General features: G+C 31.3%; 3 protein-coding genes across 3 annotated transcripts; 1 reads left to right on the top strand and 2 right to left on the bottom strand.

The window, feature by feature from the left end:
• Positions 1-331: 331 nt before the first annotated feature.
• LOC148198829 (uncharacterized) lies at positions 332-7444 on the bottom strand. Its single transcript, XM_088115926.1, has 3 exons — positions 7276-7444; positions 6759-7099; positions 332-456 (listed from the first exon to the last, which is right to left on the bottom strand). Exons 1-3 carry the CDS (start codon positions 7383-7385, stop codon positions 332-334), a joined length of 576 nt encoding a protein of 191 aa, XP_087972052.1. The 5' UTR covers positions 7386-7444.
• Positions 7445-8522: 1078 nt separating this feature from the next.
• On the bottom strand, positions 8523-14072 carry LOC124828651 (putative serine/threonine-protein kinase At1g54610). The gene is made up of 7 exons (XM_047302007.2): positions 13171-14072; positions 12479-12763; positions 12050-12367; positions 11634-11861; positions 10145-10245; positions 9734-9851; positions 8523-9227 (listed from the first exon to the last, which is right to left on the bottom strand). Exons 1-7 carry the CDS (start codon positions 13507-13509, stop codon positions 8976-8978), a joined length of 1641 nt encoding a protein of 546 aa, XP_047157963.1. The 5' UTR covers positions 13510-14072; the 3' UTR covers positions 8523-8975.
• A 6039-nt stretch (positions 14073-20111) lies between these two features.
• On the top strand, positions 20112-23131 carry LOC124828642 (uncharacterized). Its single transcript, XM_047301999.2, has 8 exons — positions 20112-20378; positions 20552-20724; positions 20859-20952; positions 21647-21757; positions 21872-21961; positions 22278-22363; positions 22537-22601; positions 22813-23131. Exons 1-8 carry the CDS (start codon positions 20127-20129, stop codon positions 22917-22919), a joined length of 978 nt encoding a protein of 325 aa, XP_047157955.1. The 5' UTR covers positions 20112-20126; the 3' UTR covers positions 22920-23131.
• The last annotated feature ends 1196 nt before the right edge of the window (positions 23132-24327 follow it).

A 24327-nucleotide genomic window follows, 5' to 3' on the forward strand; every position in this document is an offset into this window, starting at 1 on the left:
ATTTGTGGTCCTTAGTTGAGTGCTTGGAACGGTAATATGTTTAAAATAAAAAAACAAGATGATGTTTGGGACCGACAGAGGGACATAAGATGTTACATCAGTTATCCAGAACGAATTAATCATGCACGAACTTTTAACTGTTGATTGAATATTACTGTGTTAATTAATTTATGTGTTTGCAAGAAAAAATGGCGAGAGGGAATTGGTTGGTTGAAAAGTTGGTGGTAACACAGAATGGAGAGTCACAGAATGAATGATAGGTTGTGGATTGGCATGAAACATAGGGCGATGCTGCGTGTGTGCTGACTCATATCCTATAATGTATTATGTTCTATGTGGTGAGGTTTGGAACATGTCGTGTGGGGCCTTTAACTTTCAGAATCAGATTCAGTTCATTGGTCCATGTTTCAGGATCTGCTTCTGCTTCTGCAGTTCTGGTTTTGGATCTCTCTTCCTCTGACTCGGATCAGAATGGATAAGAGATAAATTGCTTTGGTTACAAACAAATCTTGCAAGTAGACACAACACAACATCATTTTATTGGTTAAATAAACATGCACCTTAACATTGTATATGTTGTTGTGTCTGTTTATTTGCGTATATTTATATATATTGTGACACAAGTTGAACGAAAATCTTTTACGTGGCCATTGTAGCTTTGCATGCCCCTCTTGATTTTGAATTGTGGATAAGGTGAAGGTGATGAAAGATTTACACAAGGGATGATGGAAAGTGGTACTAGAAACTACTGAGGATAATGGTGATCATAGACATGTATGATTGTAACACTATCGTTTCTCAGATTGGGTTAGTATAGTGGTGATGATTTCTGATGAAGTTGTTATCATATTATATCAGTCTAAGGTTTTCTAGATGTAGATTACTATAATTCTATACATCAACAATATTATTTACTTACACTTTAATCTAAAATCCTATTAATTTAATTAAAATGTTATATTTATTTATTTTAAAAAAAGTATTAAGATGTTGTAGGTTTACATCATAACGAAGTGAGAATTAATTTTTCATTATTATGACAAGGTTGATAATGATTATCAAAATTTCATATGGTCTTTTAATAGTTATATAGAGGTTTAGATTTATTACCATGTGTGTATTAGTTACGACATGGAATTATTCAACAAGTATATTAATGTAATCAATATATTGTAATACTTTAAAGTAATATCTAATATGAGTAGAATAGGAATCAAATTGTTATTTATTATGTTGTTATAATTTCTTTAAACAAAACTAAATTTTACATTACATGTATTAAAAAATTAATTGACCTATTAAATCATTCAGATGTCATTTTTTATAAAATGATTTAAAGATGAAGTACTTAGGATCTGTTTTTTTAAGAGGAATTTAAGAAAGAATATGTGGATGAATTTGAGTAAAAAAAATTAATTGTTTTTTTTAAGAAATTTGAAGGTAAAATAAATAAATTTAAGAATGGAATTTGTGAGTGGTTTAGTTAAAATAAAATATATCATTTTTTTTAATAAATTAAATATGTAAAATTATTATTTTACCCTTATAATTAAAATTATTATTTGTTATAATTATTATTATTATTATTATATTACTATTTTACATTATACATTTACAGTCTCACCTTTCATCGAAACAATACACCCCTCACCTTTGAAAAACTAATGAGCATTTCAGTAAAACAATAATACATAACAGTAACAAAACGAATTTAGATTTTTGTTTATCAGGATTTTATTCTTAATTAAAATTTAAATTAAACCAATTTATCTTCATCTTTGAATTTTTTTTCATTATTCGGCTTAAAAATAATGCTTTACAAATAAATGATTTTGTTAAATTTCTTTTTCTTTTGCATTGTTTTGTTATTTATTTATTTTAATTTAAGATGTCAATTTGTAATTAAAAACATCTTTTTAATAAAAAAAAAACAAGGAAAAAAGCTGTATATGATTTGAATACTTCAAAGGTATTTGTATTAATTTGTCAAACTATTCTAAAATCTTGAAAATAAATCTTTATTTTAATCTGTTAACAAATATAATTTTGATTCTATTACAAAATGTTTTTATTTTTCCAAACATAATTTGTCTTTTGTGAAATAAGTTTAATAAAAATAAAAATAATTTGTCTTTGTGAAATAAGTTTAATAAAACTAAAAATATTCATGCATTAGTCACCACAGTTCCTTACAAACGTACACGCTTCATGTATATCAATATTAATCGGTGATAGTTAATGAGAAAAAAAAGCTAAGTTACTTCTCTTCTGGTGTTTGCCAACAAAATATTGATGAGGTTTATTTTGTCGTCTTCTTTTTATTTTATTTCAAAATTTATGACTTAAGAATTATTTTGAGCCGAAAAAATTGAAGAGCATCTTGTAATTTTGTGACTGCTAAATTGATTGAATCAAAATGATAAACATGTGTTTTCTTTTTCTTGTTTTCAATCGGTTCATCTTGTACAAGGAAAAAATAAAAGAAAAAGGGTAGATTTATTCTATCTAATTCATATTTTCATATTTTCATATTTTAAATTTCTTACATATTCTTTTCTTCCTTTCACCATTTTTCTTATATTTTAGATTGGGTTTAAAAATTACTATTATTGAATGCATTATTTTAACTATACTACTAGAAAGTACATATGTCTAAACACACATCCTTTTTTTTTCATATATAAGTAAACTGTAAAAGTTAATAAAGAAAATAATAATATATTGTAGTTTAAATAATAACTATAAAAATACCTTTTTAAACAGAGTTGTTTACTCTATATATATATATATATATATATATATATATATATATATATATATATTACATATGATTGATTGGAGAATTTCATATTAAATATGAAATTAGTCTAGTGTGAAAAGTAATAATAAATTTTTAATTAAATAAATAAAGAAGAAAGAGAGAGATGTTTAAAAAAAATGTAAAGAGAGTGATATTGATGTTGCCAAGAAATAATGCTATTAATACTCATTGAAGTCTGGTGAATAGAAAAAGTTGTAATAACAAGAATAGTCATTTATAGGTTGAATAGTAACGATTTAAGAACAGAAATAAATTATTGATACATAAAATTTGATGAAGTGATTAAAGTGAGAATATATAGTATTTTGAAAAAATTGGAGGTTACACTAAATATTAATATATTATATAAAAAAATTATAATTTTAGTATAAAATTTAAACTTTATTAATTTTGTTTGAATTTTATTAATAATTAAAATAATGAAATATGTGTTTTGTTTTTATTAATTGTTATTGTTATGCATATTTCATTAAAATAAAATTAGTTTGAATAGTAATTAATTTTAAAAGAACATCTGCACTTTTTATTTTGTAAAATATAAAATATGTTTGCAGTTTATTGAACATTAATTAAAAATGCTATTTTTTTAAGTGACAATCACTAAAAGTTAAAAGTATTTAATTATTTTAAACACTAATAAGTTTAAATAAAATTAAAGTCTTTAAGATAATAATTTTTTATTATACTAAAAATAAAATTTTTCAATATTTATTATATTAAACTAATTATTTATCTTAAATTTTTCTCATATGGATTTAATTTGTAGATTAATCATACAAAACAAAGCACTTAGGCTTTCTAAATATTAGATTGAAAAGATTTGTAAATTGTTTCTATTTTTTATTATATTTTAAGAATTTAATTCAAAGTCAAGTGAGACATATTGTTGTTTCTATAAAGAAAAATAGACTATATACATAAGTTGTGAAACTGAGAGTACAAACTATAAACGTGGATGGTACAAAATATGGACAATATGTTATAGATGATAAAAATATGAATGATATAAAAACATACAAAATACATGTTTAACATGAAGTTAAACCAAATTAAATATAATTATAAAATGTAAATTCAAATGATAACTATTTCAAGATTTCAAGATTAGAAATGATATTCTAATTGTCACCAATACTTATTATAGATAAACGTCTATAATAAAAGTTTTGCCATACACAACAGCTTGAAAACACTTTATGCTTCCAAAATAAGCGAGGTTGAATCCATCATTAAATTATCACATAACACTTTCAAATAATTGCATACGATATGATTAACAAGGAAACATATCTTTTCAGTTAAGTGGAAAAGTACACAACCAGTTATTCTGTCTATACTCTACCAAAAAAATACTTATCAGAAATAGGATAAAACCATTACATGTTTTACATTAAAAATATTAATTAAATAATAAGTATTATTGTTTTTGCTTCTTATCGTTTAAGGACAGTAACACTAGACAAGTGTCCGTGACGTGTAGGACATATAGATATCGAGGAAATGACAATTTGATAAAATTCAAATATTTAATCATTAATGGGAAGTCCTTCACTTTCCCTTCATCTAAACGTCACTAGAATATGAATATGGCTTCTACCTCCCACACATTTTATTTTTCTTATTTTATCTGAAATATTTTAAACTATTAAAAGAAATTATGAATACTTTAAAATTGCACGTTTCTTTTTTTAGCCTTAACCTTTTCAAGGTGAACAAATTATATTATAAATATTATGTTAATAAAAGGTCATATAATTTATAAATAAAATTCTTTTAAATCAATTTTAATTGAACATGTGATATATTTTAAATTATTTTATTGTTTATTATTGTTATGGATTGTATGTTTCAAAGTGTTTAGTTTATCTCAAGTTTGACATTCAAAGATGATTTCAAGATTTCATGATTTAATGGTTGCATTCTTGACAACACTATAATAGAAAAATAGATATTTGAATGGAGTTAACAAGTAATTCATTTGATTTCTTTTTGTGATTTTCTGTAACAGTAAAATATTTAGGAAGAAGTTGGTTAAAACAGATAAAAAAACAAGTTTGGATGTTACTCCTCCACCACCCCAAGTGCTCCTGCATCTTCTCACTATTTTTTTTTATTTCAAAAATACTCTACATCTTCACATTATTTTCTTTTATTTCAAAAATACCTTACACCTCCCCACTATATTCAAGAATCTTTCTCTTTCTCTCTCTACATTAATGGAGCATTTACATGGCTCAGATTTAAACTTGTGATATATTGCAAAATTTTATTTACACTTACCCTTAAATAATTTTGATTCAATCTTATTTTCATTGTTCAATATATATTTTTTTCTTCAAATTACTTAATAAATGGTAAAATTTTGTTCTAAATTTCTAGAAAAATGTTTATATATATGTGTTTTTTTACATTTAATATTTATAATTTTTAACATTATATTATGTTTTAACTTACCGACATGTTTGACTCAAATAACTTGAATAAAGTATTTAATTTATTAGATAAATAATATAAAAATATTATTAAATACTTAAAATATAAAAGAAAAGTTATTTGTTAAAGATTTGGAATTTATTTAGTTCTTTCGTCATTATAAAGTTAGTATATAATAATAATAATAATAGTAATAATAATATATTATTTACTATTAATATTATTATGTTTATTATTTTGTATTTGCATCTAACTTTTAAGTTTATAAAATGAAAGTGGTAGAAACACTAATATTGAAGTTTCCTCTGAATTTTATATTTTGCAATATATCACAAGTTTAAATCTAAGCCATATAAATGCTCCATTAATGCAAAGAGAGAAAGATTGTTGAGAATAGTGGGGAGATGTAGGATATTTTTGAAATAAAAGAAAATAGTGAGAAGGTGTAGAGTATTTTTGGAATAAAAGAAAATAATGAGGTGCATAAGCACTTGAGGTGGTGGAGGGAGCAACACCCAACAAGTTTTTATTCTCAATAAGGGTGTGGAAGTCGGGTTTTACTCCCTACACCACCCCACTTTACTTCCTGCACCACCACATTTTTTTAAAATGCCAAAACTATCATTTATATTTTAAAATATCCCACACCCCACCCCTTTTCTTCAACGGATGTCAACATCCGTTGAAGAAAAAATTCTTCCACGGACATGCTACATCCGTTAACGGATGTGGCGACATCCGTTGCCTTTTTTTGTTTTTTAGTTTTTTTATTTTTTTTGTTTTAAATTAATATATAAATATTATTTAATTATTTTAAGATTATTACTTAATTATTTATAAATTAATTTTATTTTATTTAATAAAATAATTATTATTAATTTTAATTTATGTATTATTATTTAAATAATAATTAAAAATTTTATTATAAATATATTAAAATGGATGTGCCACATCCGTTAACGGATGTGACGACATCCGTTACTTTTTTGTTTTCTAGTTTAGTTTTTTTATTTTTTTTGTTTTAAATTAATATATAAATATAATTTAATTATTTTAAAATTATTACTTAATTATTTATAAATTAATTTTATTTTATTTAATAAAATAATTATTATTACTTTTAATTTATGTATTATTATTTAAATAATAATTAAAAAATTTGTTATAAATATATTAAAACGGACGTCGCCACATCCGTTAACGGATGTGGCGACATCCGTTTCCTTTTTTTGTTTTTTAATTTTTAGTTTTTTAATTTTTTATATTTTAAATTAATATATAAATATTATTTAATTTTTTAAAAATTATTATTTAATTATTTATAAATTAATTTTATTTTATTTAATAAAATAATAATAATTATTTTAATTTATATATTATTATTTAAATAATAAATTAAAAACTTTTTAAAAATCTATTAAACGGATGTGGTACATCCGTTGAAGTTTTTTTCTTTTAAATAAGAATAATAAACTAAAATATGAAATATGTAAATGGATGTTACGGATGTCAACATCCGTTGAAGGTGAAACGGATGTTGACATCCGTTTTATAGAGGGGCAAATAAGGTATGGGGAGGTGCAGGGAGCGGTTGGTGGTGGTGGAGGGAGCAACTCTCGTGGAAGTCCTGGTGGACTACCCCGAGGAGAGCCCGGTGGGCCACTGGTGGGCCAATCAGGAGGTCCAATTGAAACAACTAGAGGGCAAGGAGGAGGCCGAAAAGGCTCAGGGGCTGGTGGTGGAGGAATAGGCGAAGCTTGTGGCGGAGCCACTCCAATTGATGGTGGTTCAGGTGGTGCGCCAAAACAGTCTTGCAGCAACCAGCAACAGCATACTACATAGAAACTGTGAATGCAGCACTGGATTATTAAAGCATGCATACTCAAGTAAGTCAGCATTGTTTCTCTTAAAATCGTAATTAGGAAGAAAAGAAAAACAAAGGGTTGCATCATTTAGTATTATTTAAGGTTAGTTGTTATTGATGTAGTGTAGGTCTTAATGAAGAGAAACATGTTACCAACCAAGAGTATATGGAACTACAGAGTCCATTGAAGAAGTTGCCAAGAACCGAAGGTGGTCTGGGACATGAACCTGGATATTCTGGAGGCCCAGGTTCCTCTGGTAGTCTCATTCTTACCTTGCTTGCTGAAGATGAACCAAACACACACCTATTTACTATTGTTGAGGATGTCGCGCACTTAAATTCTCTTAAAGGAAAAGACAGGGTTGAATCTTATAGACATTTGGCAATTTATATATAGACAACCAAAATATTTGATTGGAGGTTGCCACAGTGTTCTTAAAACACCTTAGAGGAAAAGTGGAGTCTAACTGTCACTCAGACACAACGGTTATTCAACCTACCCTTTTCTGTCGTGGGGGGAGACATGAATTATAAATGGCAACAGGTTTTGGCAATGAATGAAAAACATTTTTTGGTGTACAAAAGTTGAGCATGATCATTCATCAAACTTGACGTGGAAGGGTAGCTGAACTCGCCTAGGCACGTTGCTGTGTCTCATCCCACACCAAACTCAAACAGTGTGCAACGATTTGACCCAAGGAACCCCACATAAAGGGAAGGAGGTAGGATTATGAGTTGGGAAAAGGAAAATAAAGCAATTCAAATGAGGAAAAGAAAGTAATATGGTGTCGGTTCTAACTCTAATTGACAATCTTGATTTCTTTCTACTCAATGCTGCGGACAATAGTCAATAGATTCTGGATAATCATTACCTTTTATTTAGTATTGCGTAACTCAATCCAACAAACCATTGGTATTGCATTTTTCATGGTATATTGGTCCAGTCCAACATAGATTTTGTCGAGTTCAGAGACTTTCCTTCAAATTTTTAAACATTCTATATTTAAAGGTCAACTCCATCTTACAGGAAGTTTGATCTAATGAAAAAGCATAAACTTTAGCAGACGATGAGTCTTCAAAAAGGTAGAGAAAATTTCTCTGAAAAAAATAGTCCATAAATTTCTCTGAAAAAACACAAACTTTGCAATTCCTCCAACTAGAACCCAAACAATTATTGGGTTTTCTTCTCACTTAAACAAACCATTTTAATCCAATTTTACTTTTCGATTATACACGATTGCCACGTCCATCCAGTGATCTAAATGCAAAAGTAATAGTTATGATTGAATTTCTGATGTTTCTTCCAAAGCACCACCAACCAAATAGAAATAATTTCACTGATACAACCAGATACCACATCAGTATTCGTTGTAAAATGACAGAATCACCATGTTTCTTTTAAGGTAATCAACAAAATTTGTAATTGGGAATTGTATAAAGAAACCAAAAATCATAAAGAACGTTGTGTATAAGTACTGCACAGTTCACAGGCTTCTGGAAAGTAGAAAATAATGAAAAAAAAATTAGGGAGAAATATAAACCGCCAACACTGTTCCAAAACCTACTTATTAGGTGTTCATCTAACCTAATTGAACTTTGATAAGAAAAAAAAACGATATACAAGAAAGGGAATAAACCTCTGATCATTTGAGAGAGAAATGGGAGCAGGAAAATACAATTTGGTTTACCTCCAATGTCATTGGCTTTAGCAACTGGAGGGCAGACATCATGTCAGCAAGATTTGCAGCTTCATCATGAATACTTCTAAAAAATGATTGGTGTTATACAACAAGAATATTCTTTGACTCTTAAAGCATTCTTGTTTTTTTAAGTCTTCCTTTGATGATTTGATGGGCATCATTTCCCATGTTTCTTCTTTCTCCTTGGTGCGCCCCCATTAGCAGGATCTACCAATGGGCCTGACCAGGTTTGGATGTTTGCTTTAGGTTGTGAGAAGTTTGTGGAACTAAATGGAACATCAGGAGGATCAAAAACTGGATCCATGTGATGTGAAGAACCCAGTGGATAGCCTAGAGCTCCATCTTGGTGAGGAGGAGGAAACTTTTCACTCTTGCTCTTAGCATTTGCATGTGTGATCAGCCGCCGTCTCTACAGTAAGAATTAAAGGTTAACACACTTTTATATAAAAGGAAATGTGTGATATAACACAATTATCTTGAATAGCCCCAAAATTTCCAGGAGGGGTGCATATACTTATACAACCAAGGCAACCAAATGCCCCAAATCTAAAGCATTCAAAAAGATGGTGTCAGAACAGTTCAATCTGCCTGCACTTGATCAATAGCAGTTATGGCTGCTGGCAAATGTCTTTATAGAACAATATCAATTAACCGTGTGCAAGTTCTTCTATATATGGAAACAATATCAACTGAATAAATTAATAACTTGTGAAAAAAGGAGGATAAAGAAACAAACTTCCACGTAGATTGCTTGCAGCCAATTGAAAAAATAAATAAGAAATAGATCTTGATGTGTGTTTAAGTGAAAACCTACACCATTGCAGCTAATTGATAATTTATTAATTCATCACTTAATCATAACTCAAGCAATATGAAGTACTAGTTGGAGAGAAATAGGAGCCTTATCAAACATACATCAATATTTGCTTGCAGTTCAGCATTGGCCTCTGGAACTGGAATTCCCCGCCCAGCTCGCTCTCGTGGACGAGATTTCTTGACACCGTCAACATTAGCTTTACCAGCTGCTCTCAATCTACAAGATGACATTGAAATTACATACTGAATTTTTGTGCATTATATTGTCTTGTAAAAACATATATCTTCTGCTCCGTCAAATATCACGAGGCAGAGAAAGTAAAGATGGAGTGCAATTAAAATATGCGTTGAAGCTGTATAGATGCCTAGCAACCTCAATTAAAGAAAGAAAAATGGAGGTGGTCAAAACCTAACCAACATGCATGTACTTTGGTAACTTTTATGAAAATAAGCGTTTTTATCAACTATTGATGAAATGATCATTTAGATGCCAAAAGTAATTTAAGCCACCTTCTAGCTTCTTCATCCCGTAGCTTTGCATCCATCTCCTTGCTGGGAGGATATTTTGGAAGGCTAGAGGGATCACAGGCATATGGTTTTGTTGTAAAGAACTGCAAAAGGGAACCAAAGAACATTACATTAAGGTTATTATATTCAAATTCAGAAACACTATAAGGATCACTAGCACAAATTTGTTCGTCTAAAATTATAAACTTCATACAATCGAATTGACAGCACATGGCACTCTAATTACTGCTGTCATTTACTATGACAAGGAAGGAACCCCCTTTCTGATGCAGAGCGAAGATAAAAAATAAAAAACAATTGTTCAGGGGTTTTCAACACTTCATCGATTGAACTGTAGTTCATCAGTCAGACATCAAAATGTTAATTTTAGTTTACCATGATTTCCAAACTAAGTTTTACGTAATCAAGGATCATTGTTTAACAACCAAAAACAATGGCAACTCAGAAAGTCAGATAATCTTGTTTAACTTCATAGTTGCTATTTTTATGGTATAATCAAAGCAAAAGTGATCCATGCTACTAAAGTAAGCTTGAGTTAGATAAGGATTCTATACCCCAGGTTTGGTAAATTCGTACACAAGCACAACAGATGGACACAGGAAACTAGAGCCAATCATGCAATTGAATTCAGCATATTAACCAGGATAGGAGAGAAGTCAAAGCTTGTTATTAAGGAAGCAATTTCGCTAAGCCATTCTTCAATACTTTTTCAATATTATACTCTAACTAGACAGGATGACAAATCAAGAATGGAATTTCAGAGTTTAAGTTGAACATAAACCTTAGTGCATGGCTAATTAAGTAAATTGGACAGCAACTAGAATTTCCACAATCATGCACTTACAAGACAACCATTTTCATAAAATCATGCAACACATGTTCGAGAAAGAAGATAATTATGGAACCAAATTTCAGAGCTTGCAGTGTTATGACACTCATAACACGAATGTTAATTAAATAATTAGCAGAAAGATGCGCAGAGAGCACTCTATGCTGCATTTGGGTGGAGCATAAGACAGAGCCTTAATGGGCATGACTTGAACAATTGAGTAGCTTCTTTGAATAGGTTTTCTCTTTATTTTGTTGATTCTTATTCGTTCTCCTGATAAGGTGTACTCCTTTTTTTGAAAGTGATAAAGTGTGCTCCTAAATCTCCCTTCTATTGTTAACTTTTTTCCATTTGTCTTGATAAATTTCTTCTTTCTCCATGGTATGTTTTGTTCTAGCTATGAGTGACAACAAAAACACGTTTACTAAAAGAATGAGCAATAGCGAAAGGAAGAAAAACAATCCAAAGGTCTCTGCTGGTATATTATGGAATATATATATTCATGGTTCTTGCATTGGAATATAAATATGATAAAAGGTGTTCTGTTATGCAGTTGTAGCATGCCCATGGAAGGAAAAAATTATTAAAGCATAAGAAATTAGGCAACTTTACAACATTTACTCAATTAAATTATTATCTTACTTCACTATGCAACGCAGCAGTGGCAGTCAAACGTTCATCTGGATCAATTGAGAGAAGGGTGTCAATAAGCGGCAGGGATGATGGAGGAAAATCTTTAAACGTCTCTGCAATACACCGCTTGTATGACTGTTGGGGCTTAAAAATGGTAGCATGTGGCAACTTCGATTTCTTCCAATATTCGTCAGAAGGAGAACCGCATAGCTTAAATATCTTGTGTAGTTGTTCCACCTACAAAACATGAAGCATGCTAACTATATTAGTAAAATCCTAAGCGCAAATATCACGAACAAGTAGAAGAAAATTGAGAAACCTTTTTGACAACAAAATCTTGCTCATAGTCTAGTCAACTGAATACATATTATGCACCAAAAAGATGTAATAACAGACCCTATAAGACGTATCACCATAGAGATTACCTCCGTTCGACCAGGCATAATAGGCTTTCCAGCCAATAATTCAGCAAGAATGCAGCCAGCACTCCAGAGGTCCACTCCGACACCATATTCAGTAGCCCCAAGAAGAAGTTCTGGAGGTCGATACCATAATGTAACCACTCTACTAGTCATAGGGTGCTTGTGATGAGGATCAAAAAAGGAAGCTAATCCAAAATCAGCAATCCTAAGATTTCCATCATTATCAATAAGAAGGTTTGACCCCTTTATATCACGATGCAGCACATGACGGTTGTGACAGTGCTCCAGTCCAGAAAATAGCTGATGAATGTAACATTTTACCTAAAATACCCAGATACAAACATATAATAAGGTCCAGCTCAAGTAGTAACCATAAAATGTAAAAGACTTTTAAATCGTATATTTTAAAACTAAAGATAACACACCAATTACCTGAGATTCCGTGAACTTAATTGCCGGGTTTGTGGCAAGTCCAGCCAGATCATGCACCATGTATTCAAATACAAGATATAAACTGCACGACATTCTAGAAGTCACTAAGCCTTCAAGTTTGATGACATTGGGATGATCTAGACGACGGAGAATCAAAATCTCTCTAGCCATGAACTTCACACTTTCAGGCTCTAAATTGTCAAAACGGACCTTCTTTAGAGCAACAATTTTTCCCGTCAAGGAATCCCTAGCTTTGTAAACATTGCTGTATGTACCTTGCCCGATCTGATTCAAAGATAGCAAAGTCACCAACAAAAGATTTAATATTTGTCAGGCAAGTAGCCAGAAGAAATAACTTTTACACAATTTGTTGGAAGGTTTTTAAATTTACAAATCCCAAACCTCAGAAAAAAGGCTAAATTCCAAATTACTACTTTACCAGTGGCCCTTGTTTGAATAAAGATAACAAAAAAACCCTTCTAAAGTGGGAAATTCCTCATACTATGTTAAAACAAAAAACGGAAACCCAACAGGATCAACACCTCATTGAAGGAAAAGTGCAATGGAGAAGATGACAAGAACCCACATATTGTCAAAAATCAAATCCAGACAGCAAGACCATATCAGCGTTCACCAAACCATAATTGGCAACAAAATTAAATACTGTTGAGTGAATCCAAGCTGTTCTTTACCTTATCAAGCTTCTCAAAGGTGTCAGCTTTCCGAGGCGTCAATCCGTTGATGGCTTCACCAGCAACCTTAGAGAGCCAGGAGGGCCACCCTGCTGCAACCTGCTCACCATGAACATGGTTAGGTGGGTTGCTCAACCTCGGATTCGGCTTCGGCTTCGAAGATCGCCTTCTCTCTCCCCTTGCCCTTGTCCTCTTCTCCTCTCTTTCACCCTCCTTCTCCTTCTCCTTCTCAATGTTCTCATTCTCAACCACCTCTGCTCTACTCACCTCAGCTTTTGCCTCTCTCACTTCCTCTCTCCTCTCCTCCCTCGAAGACTCTCTCCCAAACGCACACCCCATCTCTCAAAATCTCTCATTTACTCCCCCCACTACCACCAGCCACATTTTTCCTCACTTTCTCGCCATCCCAACACCACCCACAACCACTCACCCCTCCAAAACCCTAATCATAAATCTCGAAAAGCTAGACTGTGCAAGCAAACGCTAATTCTAAAGACCCTAACTTTGGCAGACAAAAGTGAGATAACAATGATTTGGAGACACCCCACAATTTGTGGTGCAGTCAAAGAAACCAAAACCACTGTTCCTTTTTTCCCCTTAAGGTGGGTCTTTTTTAAATTTTCTTTCTCCCTTTGACACTGTGATATGGAGGAAGATCAAAGTTGAACAGAAACGGTTGAAGTTGAGTCTTACCAGATTCAAAGATCAGTGAAAAGAACGGAATGTTTTAGAGAGAGAAAAAGAAAAAAAAAATGTGAACGTGGATCTCCCCTCCTTTTCAACTTCTCTCTCATCATACCCATGATGGTTTCTGTATTTATTTTGACTAAAAGAAGAACCAAAAGGTTAGCAAAGACCTGTACCTATAATAACCGAGTTATGGTTGAGGTGTGTCAATGTCTGTGTCCAAGTTTTATTTTTTTTCTTCTTTTTAACCCTTCCAGGACTGTGTTTTATGAAGTTGAAGAAGCTTCCATCATAGTGTCCAATCACACCAAGACACAAAAATTCAGGTTCAAGTACCCCGAATATGTTGGTGTCAATTAATAATTACATTTGATGGTGGTTAATTAACGAATTTATTTATTGCATAAGTAAAATACAAAATAAAAATATTGCTGATATAGTTGGAAAACATTGGTGATTTATAGTAGTAGGAAGGAAGGTACGTTGCTATCTGATTACATTTTATTTTACTTTTTGTGCCTGTTTTGGTGGTTTATAACTTGGAGGTTTGAACATTGCTTTCAGGAAGAAAATGGACTGTGAAGTTGGTCAAAATTTATGATAAAAATAAAGGAAGATCAAAGCACGTGCTTAATAATAGTACCAACAAATACTATAATATATATTTTTTTTTTAATTTTGATATTAGTACTGTGTATTGACACATATATTCAGAAAGATCCTATTATGCAAAATTTAGGTATTTTTTTAAAAGATAATTTATTTTATATTGAAATTACAACGTCATTTTAAGATTGCCTAGTGAAACAAGTAAAATTTATATAAATATAAAATTAATTTTATTTTCCTTTTCACTTTTAAATGGAAAGATTTTTCATCAATATAAACAATATTTGTATGTGACAAGACATACGAACAGATGAAGGCTACAACAAGATGAATGTAAAATTCATTTAAATGAACTTTTAAATGTACTATGACACATTTTTATATTCATTTAACATAGAAAATGGTTATAAAAATGTAAATTTTTGTATTTTGTAAGAAAGAAGAGAGAAAAAAGTAAATAAGAATAGTGTTAAATGAATGTAAAAAATTTAGGTGTGTCAAAAAATATTTTTTTCTCCAATAATAGAACCTTAACAAAAGGGAAACAAATAGTCATTCATACCAACAATAGCAATAGTTTTCATTTTCATTACATTGTAGAAACACAACTTATTCTCAAGATGTTCCTTATTTTCAACAGGATTATAAACTGGTTAAATGCGGTTGTTAACACCATTTTGATCCAACATCCTATGACACTGCGAGACAATGTTTAAAGCACGACATGTTTCTTGATCTTGCTTCTATAATTCCGAATCTCAGCAATGCAAGAGTTGTAGCTAGAAAAACAGTTATTATTCTAAGTATGAAATTACAGACCTAAAAGCAAGCAGTAAATAATATGCATGCAACTACGAAAAATTTGAAACATGATATTGCATCTTTTATGGTTAAAAGTTTAGATAGATGATTTTCAGGTGGCGAGTTCATCTCTCTCCTGACATACTCACCAAGTGGTACAAGAAAACTGAGCATAAAATAGTAGAAAGGGTAACTCAAACTACGTCTGTTGTGGCCTTTCTGAAAACCTAGGTAATTGTTATTGTACTTGCAAGTCAATCTTTCAATTATTTTCCTCAAGAACTCTTGCACTAGATCTTCCATATAAATCAACAGTTTCTGGTAACTCTTCTGTTGTTAAATCATCGTTAACAACGGTTCCTGTAAATAAGAACATAAGTATATATGTTCGATTGCATTTCAACACTACTTTTATATGGTAATATGTTTTATGAAATTTTTTGTACACATCATTGTAATGTATGGGCACAACTATTTAAGAGTACAAAAAAGTAAATTATTCTTAGGTTTTTCTTTTAAGACAAAGTAAACTTATGGATTTATATGGGATGATGGTATGTAAAAGTCATGAAGATAGTTATTTCAAGGAGAATAATCATGTTTTGTAGTTTGTTTGATATGTATTGATAATAAGGATTGAAATAAAATTATTATGATTGTATTAATCATTGAAATCAAATACAAGAAAAGGAATAGATGAGAATTGAAAGTAGACTCTTGTATAGAGTGTCGACATAAGTTGGGTCCGATAGACATAAAATTCATTCGTCAAACTATATGAAATGGAAAAAACCACACATTATAAAACAAGAATAATTAAGTACTCACAGTGTAAAATCTTAAAATGTTGGTCAAAACATAAGTTCACTAGTAAAAAAAACGTATTTTATCTCGCACATGACGCTTCGGTTTCAAAAAAATCGAAGCGTATCAAAACGCGGTGGATATATTGCAATTTTAACCATCTTATATGTCTCGGTTATCAATGAATCGATGCCTAAAGACAATAATGCCTCGATTGTTTGAGTGGCCGAGGCCTATAAACCTTTTTGGGTGGACCGAACGACCTCGCTTATTTGAAGAAGCGAGACAGTAGTTGACCGAACGATCTCGATTGAGCGCTTAACCGAGGCATTTCGTCCTGTACAGACCGAATGGCCTCGCCAATTTGCAGAACCGAGGCAGTAGTTGACCGAACGGTCTCGATTGAGCGCCTAACCGAGGCATTTAGTCCTGTACAGACTGTACAGACCGAACGACCTCGCTTGTTTGCAGAACCGAGGTAGTAGTTGACCGAATGGCCTCGGTTGAGCGCCTAACCGAGGCATTTAGCCCTGTCATCCCTGCAAATCCCTCTACTGCCACTGTAATGTACAGACTGAAGAGACCGAACGACTTCGGTTGAGCGCCTAACCGAGGCATATAGGTTTAAATTATTTTTAAAAATGTCATTCACTAAAACTATTACACATCGGTTGACCGAACAGTCGAGGTAGTAGAGCATTTCTAGCACTACACCTCCACTTTCGCAAACAGTTTTCTTCACGCGATCTTTCTTCTTCCTCTAAGCAAACATTGTTCTCCCACTGCTCGCGCCTCCCTCGTCGTTCTCGCCCCGCCTCCGTGGCTGCTGTCGGACCGCCTCCGTCGCTCCTCCCTCGCGAGGACTCGCTCATATCTCGCGGTTCTTGTGACCTTGTACCTTTGTCGCTCCGTTGTCGTGGGTCATCGCCATCGGCGTTCATTGCTGCCACCTCCGTTGTTGTCGCGTCATTGGTGTCGTCGCTGCTGCCTTCGTCGGTGCTTCCATCTCGTTGCCTGCATTTCGTGAACGAAGCATCCACCTCCATTTCTTTTTAGGCTGCCTACATTACTCTCTAGGCTGCACCACTGTCGTCGTCGCTACTGCTAGGTGCACCACTGTCGTGGTTGGGACCGTTCTTCATTCGCCATTGGTGCTGCTGTTCTTGTTGGCCCGATATTGTTGTGATATTGGGGTTAAAGTTCAGATTCAGAAACTTAGGGTTTTGAGTTTGGGGAATTTCTTTTTCAGGATCCGTTTGCGTTGTTCTAGTTCGTGAGGGTTGTTGATGGTTGTGCCAGTTGGAGAAGAAGACTTTGCGTGGTAGCCTGTGGTGGTTCGGTAAAGGTGGCATGGTTGTTGGGTGGTGGTTCGATGTCAAGCTTCTCGACAGTGCAAGTGAAAAAGCAACCTAGCCGGTGGACACAGGTCACAACCGATCGGTCTCGCAAGAGGCGGAAAAGGTGGACGCAGACAACCGATCGATCTCGCGAGAGGCGGAAAAGCTGGCGAAACCGAATGTTAAAAAAATAAAATAAAAAATACTTTACTGTCTCGATTAAGGTCCCAACCGAGACAGTAGAGTCTAAGATACTGCCTTGGTTTAGAAGGAACCGAGGCGAAAATCTACCCCTTTTTGACTCGGTTCAGAACCGAGGCAAAAAACTTATCATTTTTATCTCGCATGTATATGCTTCGGTTGCAGAAGTGGTGCCTATAAACGAAAATAACCGATTCCATTTCCTTGACTGCAGTAGTGGTTATTCAGATCTTATCAATATATTTCTTGAATGATTTGTTAAGATTAGCGGTATGATAGAAGAATAACTGTGAGATTGGTTTAGAGGAAACAATCGATTCTTAGATTTTATATAAACAAAGCTTATTTTGATGAATTAATTTTGATCTCAGTTATTCTTTTTTGAAATATTATTATATTTATGATCGTGCCATAATATAATTACGTAATTTCTCTCTTATCAATATTACGTAAAAGCTATAATTGAAATGGCATCTAATAACACCAGTCAATTTTTCTATTTATTTTGATATTAGTATTATTTATTGTGAAATATAATCAGAAAGACCTTACTATGCAAAATTTATGTACTGCAATATAATTTATTTTATATTAAAACTACAGCATCGTTAAATTTAAATTTATTTATGTTGCATGAATCATAAGATAATTTATAAACCAAATTTTAATTTTGGATGCCAGATAATTTTATTTACTTTTTTTTGCCAATCCAAGCATATTTTTGCAAGAACTTATCTTTTCAATACTATATTTTCTAAATTCTTAAATAGGTAGTAAACAAATCTTACAATTTTATATTTCATAAATATTTTTTTATTAAATTATAATTTTTTTTATTAGTAGAAAATATATAAAAATTAAGTATGGTATACTGTCATTTTGTAAATATAAAGAAAAACTAACTTGATTATGAAAATTACTAGTATTGCGTAATTATGATACCATTAAAAATATATAAATTAATAAAAGTTACATTCGTAGTGAATTGGTTTTACTTGTTTCAATGAAATCGAATCAAACAGATCATTAAAGACTAAATAAAATTGACTTTACAGGGAAAAGATGAATAAGAAGAAGAAAACTATAATATGAAGGATGTGTGATTAAATATTTCTAATGAATCTTATCTATAAAGTTATAGGTGTATAAGAATATACTAAAAATTAACATTTAATTTACTGTGTAATGTTAAGAGTTTTACTGTATGTATAACATTTATAAAGTTGTTTTTAACTTATTTTTGTATAATAAATAAATTTCTAAATTTTAAAAATATGTAAGCTACCCTGCTTCTTGAATTCTGAGAGATGGAGAATCATTTAAAGCTTCAACTATACAAATGAACTTAGATGGTTAATTATATTATTTAATCACTGAAACAATATTAATGTGTATTCAAAATAATGTAGATAAAAAGTACACTTTACTAATTTAATTCTTAAATTATAATATCTTATCAATATAATTATGTAGATGGATTTTAATGAAATTATAATCAAGTGATTGAATATGAAAAAGAATAGTTAATATAAAAATTAAATAATATAATATGTAGTAAAAATTATATTGAGGAGTAACTCAAAATTTTATTTAAAATCAACGTCGTATAAATATTGTTTTTAACAATTTATTTATTTTATATGTTATTTTAAAAATTGCGATGAAATATTTTTTTCAGTTATAAATTTATAATTTTACTATGAACTGGAAATTACTTTAAGAAAAAGAAAACCGAAAAATATGACACAAATATTTATTTAAAATTACATTAGAACTCTATTTTTTTTTCACTTGGTTTAGTTGGGAGAACCTTAAATCATTATTATATTGGGAGATTGGAGTGTAAGTTTTAACGGCTTTATTATATTTGTATAAAAATGAATATATTACATTAATCTACAATTTATATGCAATTTAAGTTTTACAAATCATCCATTATATGTTTTAGTAGAGATAAACAGGTATGTATTATTAAATTTAATGCGATTTTTTACATCGAATTCAATCATACATACCTTATAAGGGTTTAAATTTGTGGTTTTTAATATTAACCATATACACCTTATTATGAGAAAACTGAATTTTCAGCTCCTAATTATGATGCATACAAAAATAAGTTTTTTTGCCAAAAAGTCTAATTTAAATTACGATAATTAGAATGTGTAATTGTAGTTTCTTTAATTGTGCATTTAATAATCGACCCACCATGAAAACGAAAACTCCTACATCCACCTAACATTGCTTTCAGTAATATATTTTTCTTTTTAATTAAAAAATAATATATGGTAGTCTCAGTTATTTGTTACTAAAACAGTCTTAATTATTTTACTGTAAATACCATAAAGTAATAAAATAAATTGAGTTTTTTTAGCATTCTGAATGCATGAGTGAGAAATGCATTAACTTGAGGTGAAAGAGAAGCAAAGATCATGAACTGGTGGTCCCCCACGCGAAAGGAATGACCCGATTCAATCGTATGTATCAGAATTTTCACAAATCATATCATCAAATCAATCAATGCCTCTGATTTTATCAAATCCTTTCACTCCCATGCAGTTGCATCACACGCTAACAGTGACACTTCTTCACCACCACTCATTATCTATCTTCGCTGCGCCTGTCACCCTAACCACCACCACTACCACCACCACCATGGCCACCAATTTCCAATTCTCCGATGCTTCTCTCTCTCTTCCAATTTCATCGCACCACCTCTTGATCGTCGGTCCCGGCATTCTTGGTCGTTTGGTCGCCCAAATTTGGCGCCAGGTTAACAATAAACTTACATTTTTTTTATTGAGTTTAAGTGTACTCTAATTGTGAATTAAATTTTCAATTTGTTATTAATTTATTTCTGTTCAGAGACTATTATGACAATTTCTTCAAGTTTAGAAAGCAACATGACTGTGTATGGACAATAACGTGTGTTTATTTTGAAGCAGGAATATCCAGGCTGTGAAGTTTATGGACAAACAGTAACCACTAATCATCATGAGGAGTTGGCCAAAATTGGTATTAATCCGTCTTTGGAATGGACCAAAGGTTCCCACAAATTTCCCTATGTCATTTTCTGTGCTCCGCCTTACCAATCCTCTGATTATCTTGGTGATCTTAGGTTAGCAATCTTAATAGTTGAAATTTAAATTCAACTGGTTTTTTTTTCTTTAACAAAATAAAATGGGTATGTTATTCATGTTTACGAGTTTTTATTTTCTTCTGAACTTATGTGGTGGACTGTCTACCAATCAGGCTGGCTGCATCAAGCTGGAATGGTGAAGGTTCTTTCTTGTTTACATCAAGCTCTGCTCCTTATGATTGTAATGATAATGGATTGTGTGAGGAGGTTGGTCTAAAACGTTGTTTGGTCGTTGTCTCAACACTCTTTTATAGCTTAATTTATGCCGTTGATCCTCATATTTAGAAGCATAACATTATAGAAGAGAAAAACTGAGGCTCTCTCTAACACATCACTTGTTTTTATCATCTTGAGACGCTTAACATCGTAGAAAAGAAACTCTAAGATGCTCTCACAAATAATTTGTTTTGCCCATCTTCAAATGCAAGACATTATGGAAGAAAAAGGCTAACCCACTCTCTTACACATCACTTGTTTCCCTCATCTTTATATGTATAACATTGTAGAAGAGAAATGTTAAACACTCATATACGTCCCTTGTCCTGCTCATCTTTAGATGCATAACATTATAGAAGAAAAAAGCTGTTAGGGTCTCTCCAATACATCACTTGTTTTCGGCATCTTTGAATACAAAACTTTGTAGAAGAGAAATGATAGAACAATCTACGTCGTACTCTTTTAAACATTCTCTCTGTTAAACTACCATTATTCTTGTTAAACTACCATTATTCTTGTTAAAAATGACAAAATTGTGTAAGCTTTTGTTTCTTATTTGATGAGTCTTTTTTGTAATTTTGAAGACACTCTATAACACTAAGAGTGCATTAGAGTTTTCCATGTTTTTCCACATGGGTCTGTCAATATATCTTGTTCACAAAGATAGATATTTGTTTATGTGCAGGATAGTCCAGTGGTGCCTATAGGTAGAAGCCCAAGGACTGATGTCCTTCTTAAAGCTGAAAAGATAGTGCTGGAGTTTGGTGGTTCTGTTTTAAGACTCTCTGGACTCTATATATCCTTTTTAGAATTATGTTTACCGGGATTCTAACTAACCATTTACCTTTGGTTATTTCTATTGTTATGTTTATGTCTATTGTCTGCTTCCAACCTTGACATAATTTAAAACAAAGTAGATAAAGGCCCACACATTTATTGGTTAGAGAAAGGGATTGTTGAATCTCGCCCTGATCACATCCTGAATCTAATTCACTATGAGGTCAGAATTTCAGCACATCTTATTTATTCTGCAAATTAACATGGTAGTGTTCATTTTAACATACATCGTGTCATAAAGGTATTGAAGTTCATCTTATATGGGGTTACATCTAAACAAATAGATGTTTCATTCACGTGCTTTCTCATTTCCCATCATACTTCCCGTCTTTTGTTTCATATTTGTCATTTCACCACGAGACCAATTTGAGTTCCTTAACAAACTAAAACATTGCATTTTCTTATCTTCTGAAGGTCATTCAGTATTCGTTAATATGGAAAGTTGAATAGGTTGTTTAATGTGCTGCTTTTCGAACCAGGATGCAGCTTCCCTCGCAGTTGCAATTTTGAAGAAACAATTTCGTGGGCGGATTTTCTTGGGTTGTGATAATCATCCCTTATCCAGGTTAAATTACATGTTATCCCCTGAATATGCAACTAATATCATGGAGACAGTAATTGCTTCTTCCTGTCTTAAGATTTGTTCCTCACCCTCCCCTGCAATTTCCCTGTGTTAGGTAGCGATGCCAACTTATGTTCCTTTCTCTTCCTGACCCTTTCTAAATGTTGTGTTATCAGGCAAGAGGTGATGGATCTGGTATACAGAAGTGGGAAATTTAGTAAGAAGTTTGAGAAATTCACAGGTAAATAAATAACTACTCTTTTTATTTGTAATTGGTTGGTTTGAGATTGAAAATCAGCAGTAGATTAACGAACCATAATCTTGCATTAATAATAATAATCAAATGGTAGTCATCATGATCTGTTTTTCTAACTATTTTTAGATGATATACTATCACTATGTCAGTCGTCATTGTCAAAGAATTGTTGAGCCTTTGTATATTTTCTTTGCAGGAACTGATGATCCTCTAGGCAAGAGATTAAACAACTCCAAAACACGCCAAGAAATAAGGTGGGAGCCAAAGTACTCTAGCTTTGCTCATTTCCTTGAGACCATTTGATTCTTCACACAATATTTTCTCAGTGATGACTTATCGTTTATCGCTTTTTACATGAAATCACAAACTATAAATTGATTGTTATCCATTTTTTTATTGTATATTCGTACTTTACAATGAATATTTAATGCGTTCCTGTTGTGGGGTGATAAAAACACCAAGGAGTGCATTTCCAGATTTAGGCTTCGTTTACATGAAAACTATATTTTAAACGACTTTTATATGTTTTTATATTTAGTGTTAAAATATGTAGCAACATATTAAATAAAGGTATATAAATTAAAAAATTGATTAATTATATATATATATATATATATATATATATATATATATATATATATATATATATATATATATATATATATATATATATATATATATATATGTACCACTTTTAGTTTTTATATGGAAGTTAACCATTATTTATTATAAACAATACATAATGAGTCATCCTAAAGAAAGATGGAGAATATACTTTTATTAGATGGAGAATACTTTTAATTTTTTTTATATATTTTAGTAATTATTTTTTAATAAAAATTTTTATATAAATTTTTATTCATTAACTTAAATACTAATTTAATTTTTATTTTCGTTAAGTTCTTTTAATTCATTTTTAATATATATTTTAAATTATATTTCAATTTTTTAATTTAATTTAATTTAATTATTTTTTATAATATCATTTAAATAATTAACGGTACAAAGTGTTCATGTTGTCAAAAGCTTCTCCCTTTTTCTTCTTCTTCTTCCGTTTATTCATTAATCTCACACGACACCATTTCCATCCTCTCTTACACATTCATCTTCTCTATCTTCCATTCTTTCCTCCTCCACGGTAACCATTATCATCTTCATTCATTTTCTTCATTCCCAACACCAATCCAAAAATAAAAAATCCCACACACAGAGACCCATTATTTTCTTCCTTAGCCCTTCAACCAACATCCAATATATCTTCACCATCAGACATCTTCATCTTCATCAACCATTCACACTCACACAGAAATAATCACGTTTTCCAACCCTTCCACATCTTATCCCTTTTATTTCACCTCTGTTTTTGTAATAATTTTTCCATGGAACTAAATTTTGTTGCAGTTGTGATGCATTCATATTTCCCCCATTCTTCAATTTTAATTGCCATGTGAGTAGGTGGTGGAGAAGAGGGAGTGAAAGAGGAGGTGAGAGAATTTAGTGAGAGGTGAGAAATCTGGGATTTGGCGATTTATATTTTGAAGGATTACGGCGATGGTGGTTATAAGGCAGAGATTTGGATTTGAAATAGTGGGTGAAGATGAGGAAGAATGGAAAGAAAATGGTTTTGGATTTGAAGGAATGAAGATGGAAGTTGATGGAAGTTGATTGAAGTTGATGAAGAGTGAAAGGAGAGTGTTTTGATGGTGCTTTG

This window comes from Vigna umbellata, chromosome 5, assembly GCF_029865625.1.
Source record: "Vigna umbellata cultivar VRB3 chromosome 5, Vumbellata_1.0, whole genome shotgun sequence".
In the NCBI taxonomy this organism is placed as follows: domain Eukaryota; kingdom Viridiplantae; phylum Streptophyta; class Magnoliopsida; order Fabales; family Fabaceae; genus Vigna; species Vigna umbellata.

Excerpts from the sequence above, each read along its gene's own strand:
- LOC148198829 (XM_088115926.1), bottom strand. The coding sequence starts at position 7,385 with ATGAGACTACCAGAGGAACCTGGGCCTCCAGAATATCCAGGTTCATGT. Across the intron at positions 7,100-7,275 it reads TGTAGTTCCATATACTCTTG|TTTCTATGTAGTATGCTGTT; the intron begins GTTGGTAACATG and ends CTGCATTCACAG. Across the intron at positions 457-6,758 it reads TTCAACGGATGTTGACATCC|AGGAAGAGAGATCCAAAACC; the intron begins GTAACATCCATT and ends GATCCGAGTCAG.
- LOC124828651 (XM_047302007.2), bottom strand. The coding sequence starts at position 13,509 with ATGGGGTGTGCGTTTGGGAGAGAGTCTTCGAGGGAGGAGAGGAGAGAG. Across the intron at positions 11,862-12,049 it reads TTATGCCTGGTCGAACGGAG|GTGGAACAACTACACAAGAT; the intron begins GTAATCTCTATG and ends CATGTTTTGTAG. Across the intron at positions 10,246-11,633 it reads CTGCTGCGTTGCATAGTGAA|TTCTTTACAACAAAACCATA; the intron begins GTAAGATAATAA and ends TCCCTTTTGCAG.
- LOC124828642 (XM_047301999.2), top strand. The coding sequence starts at position 20,127 with ATGCCTCTGATTTTATCAAATCCTTTCACTCCCATGCAGTTGCATCAC. Across the intron at positions 20,379-20,551 it reads TCGCCCAAATTTGGCGCCAG|GAATATCCAGGCTGTGAAGT; the intron begins GTTAACAATAAA and ends ATTTTGAAGCAG. Across the intron at positions 21,758-21,871 it reads TAAGACTCTCTGGACTCTAT|AAAGTAGATAAAGGCCCACA; the intron begins ATATCCTTTTTA and ends ATAATTTAAAAC.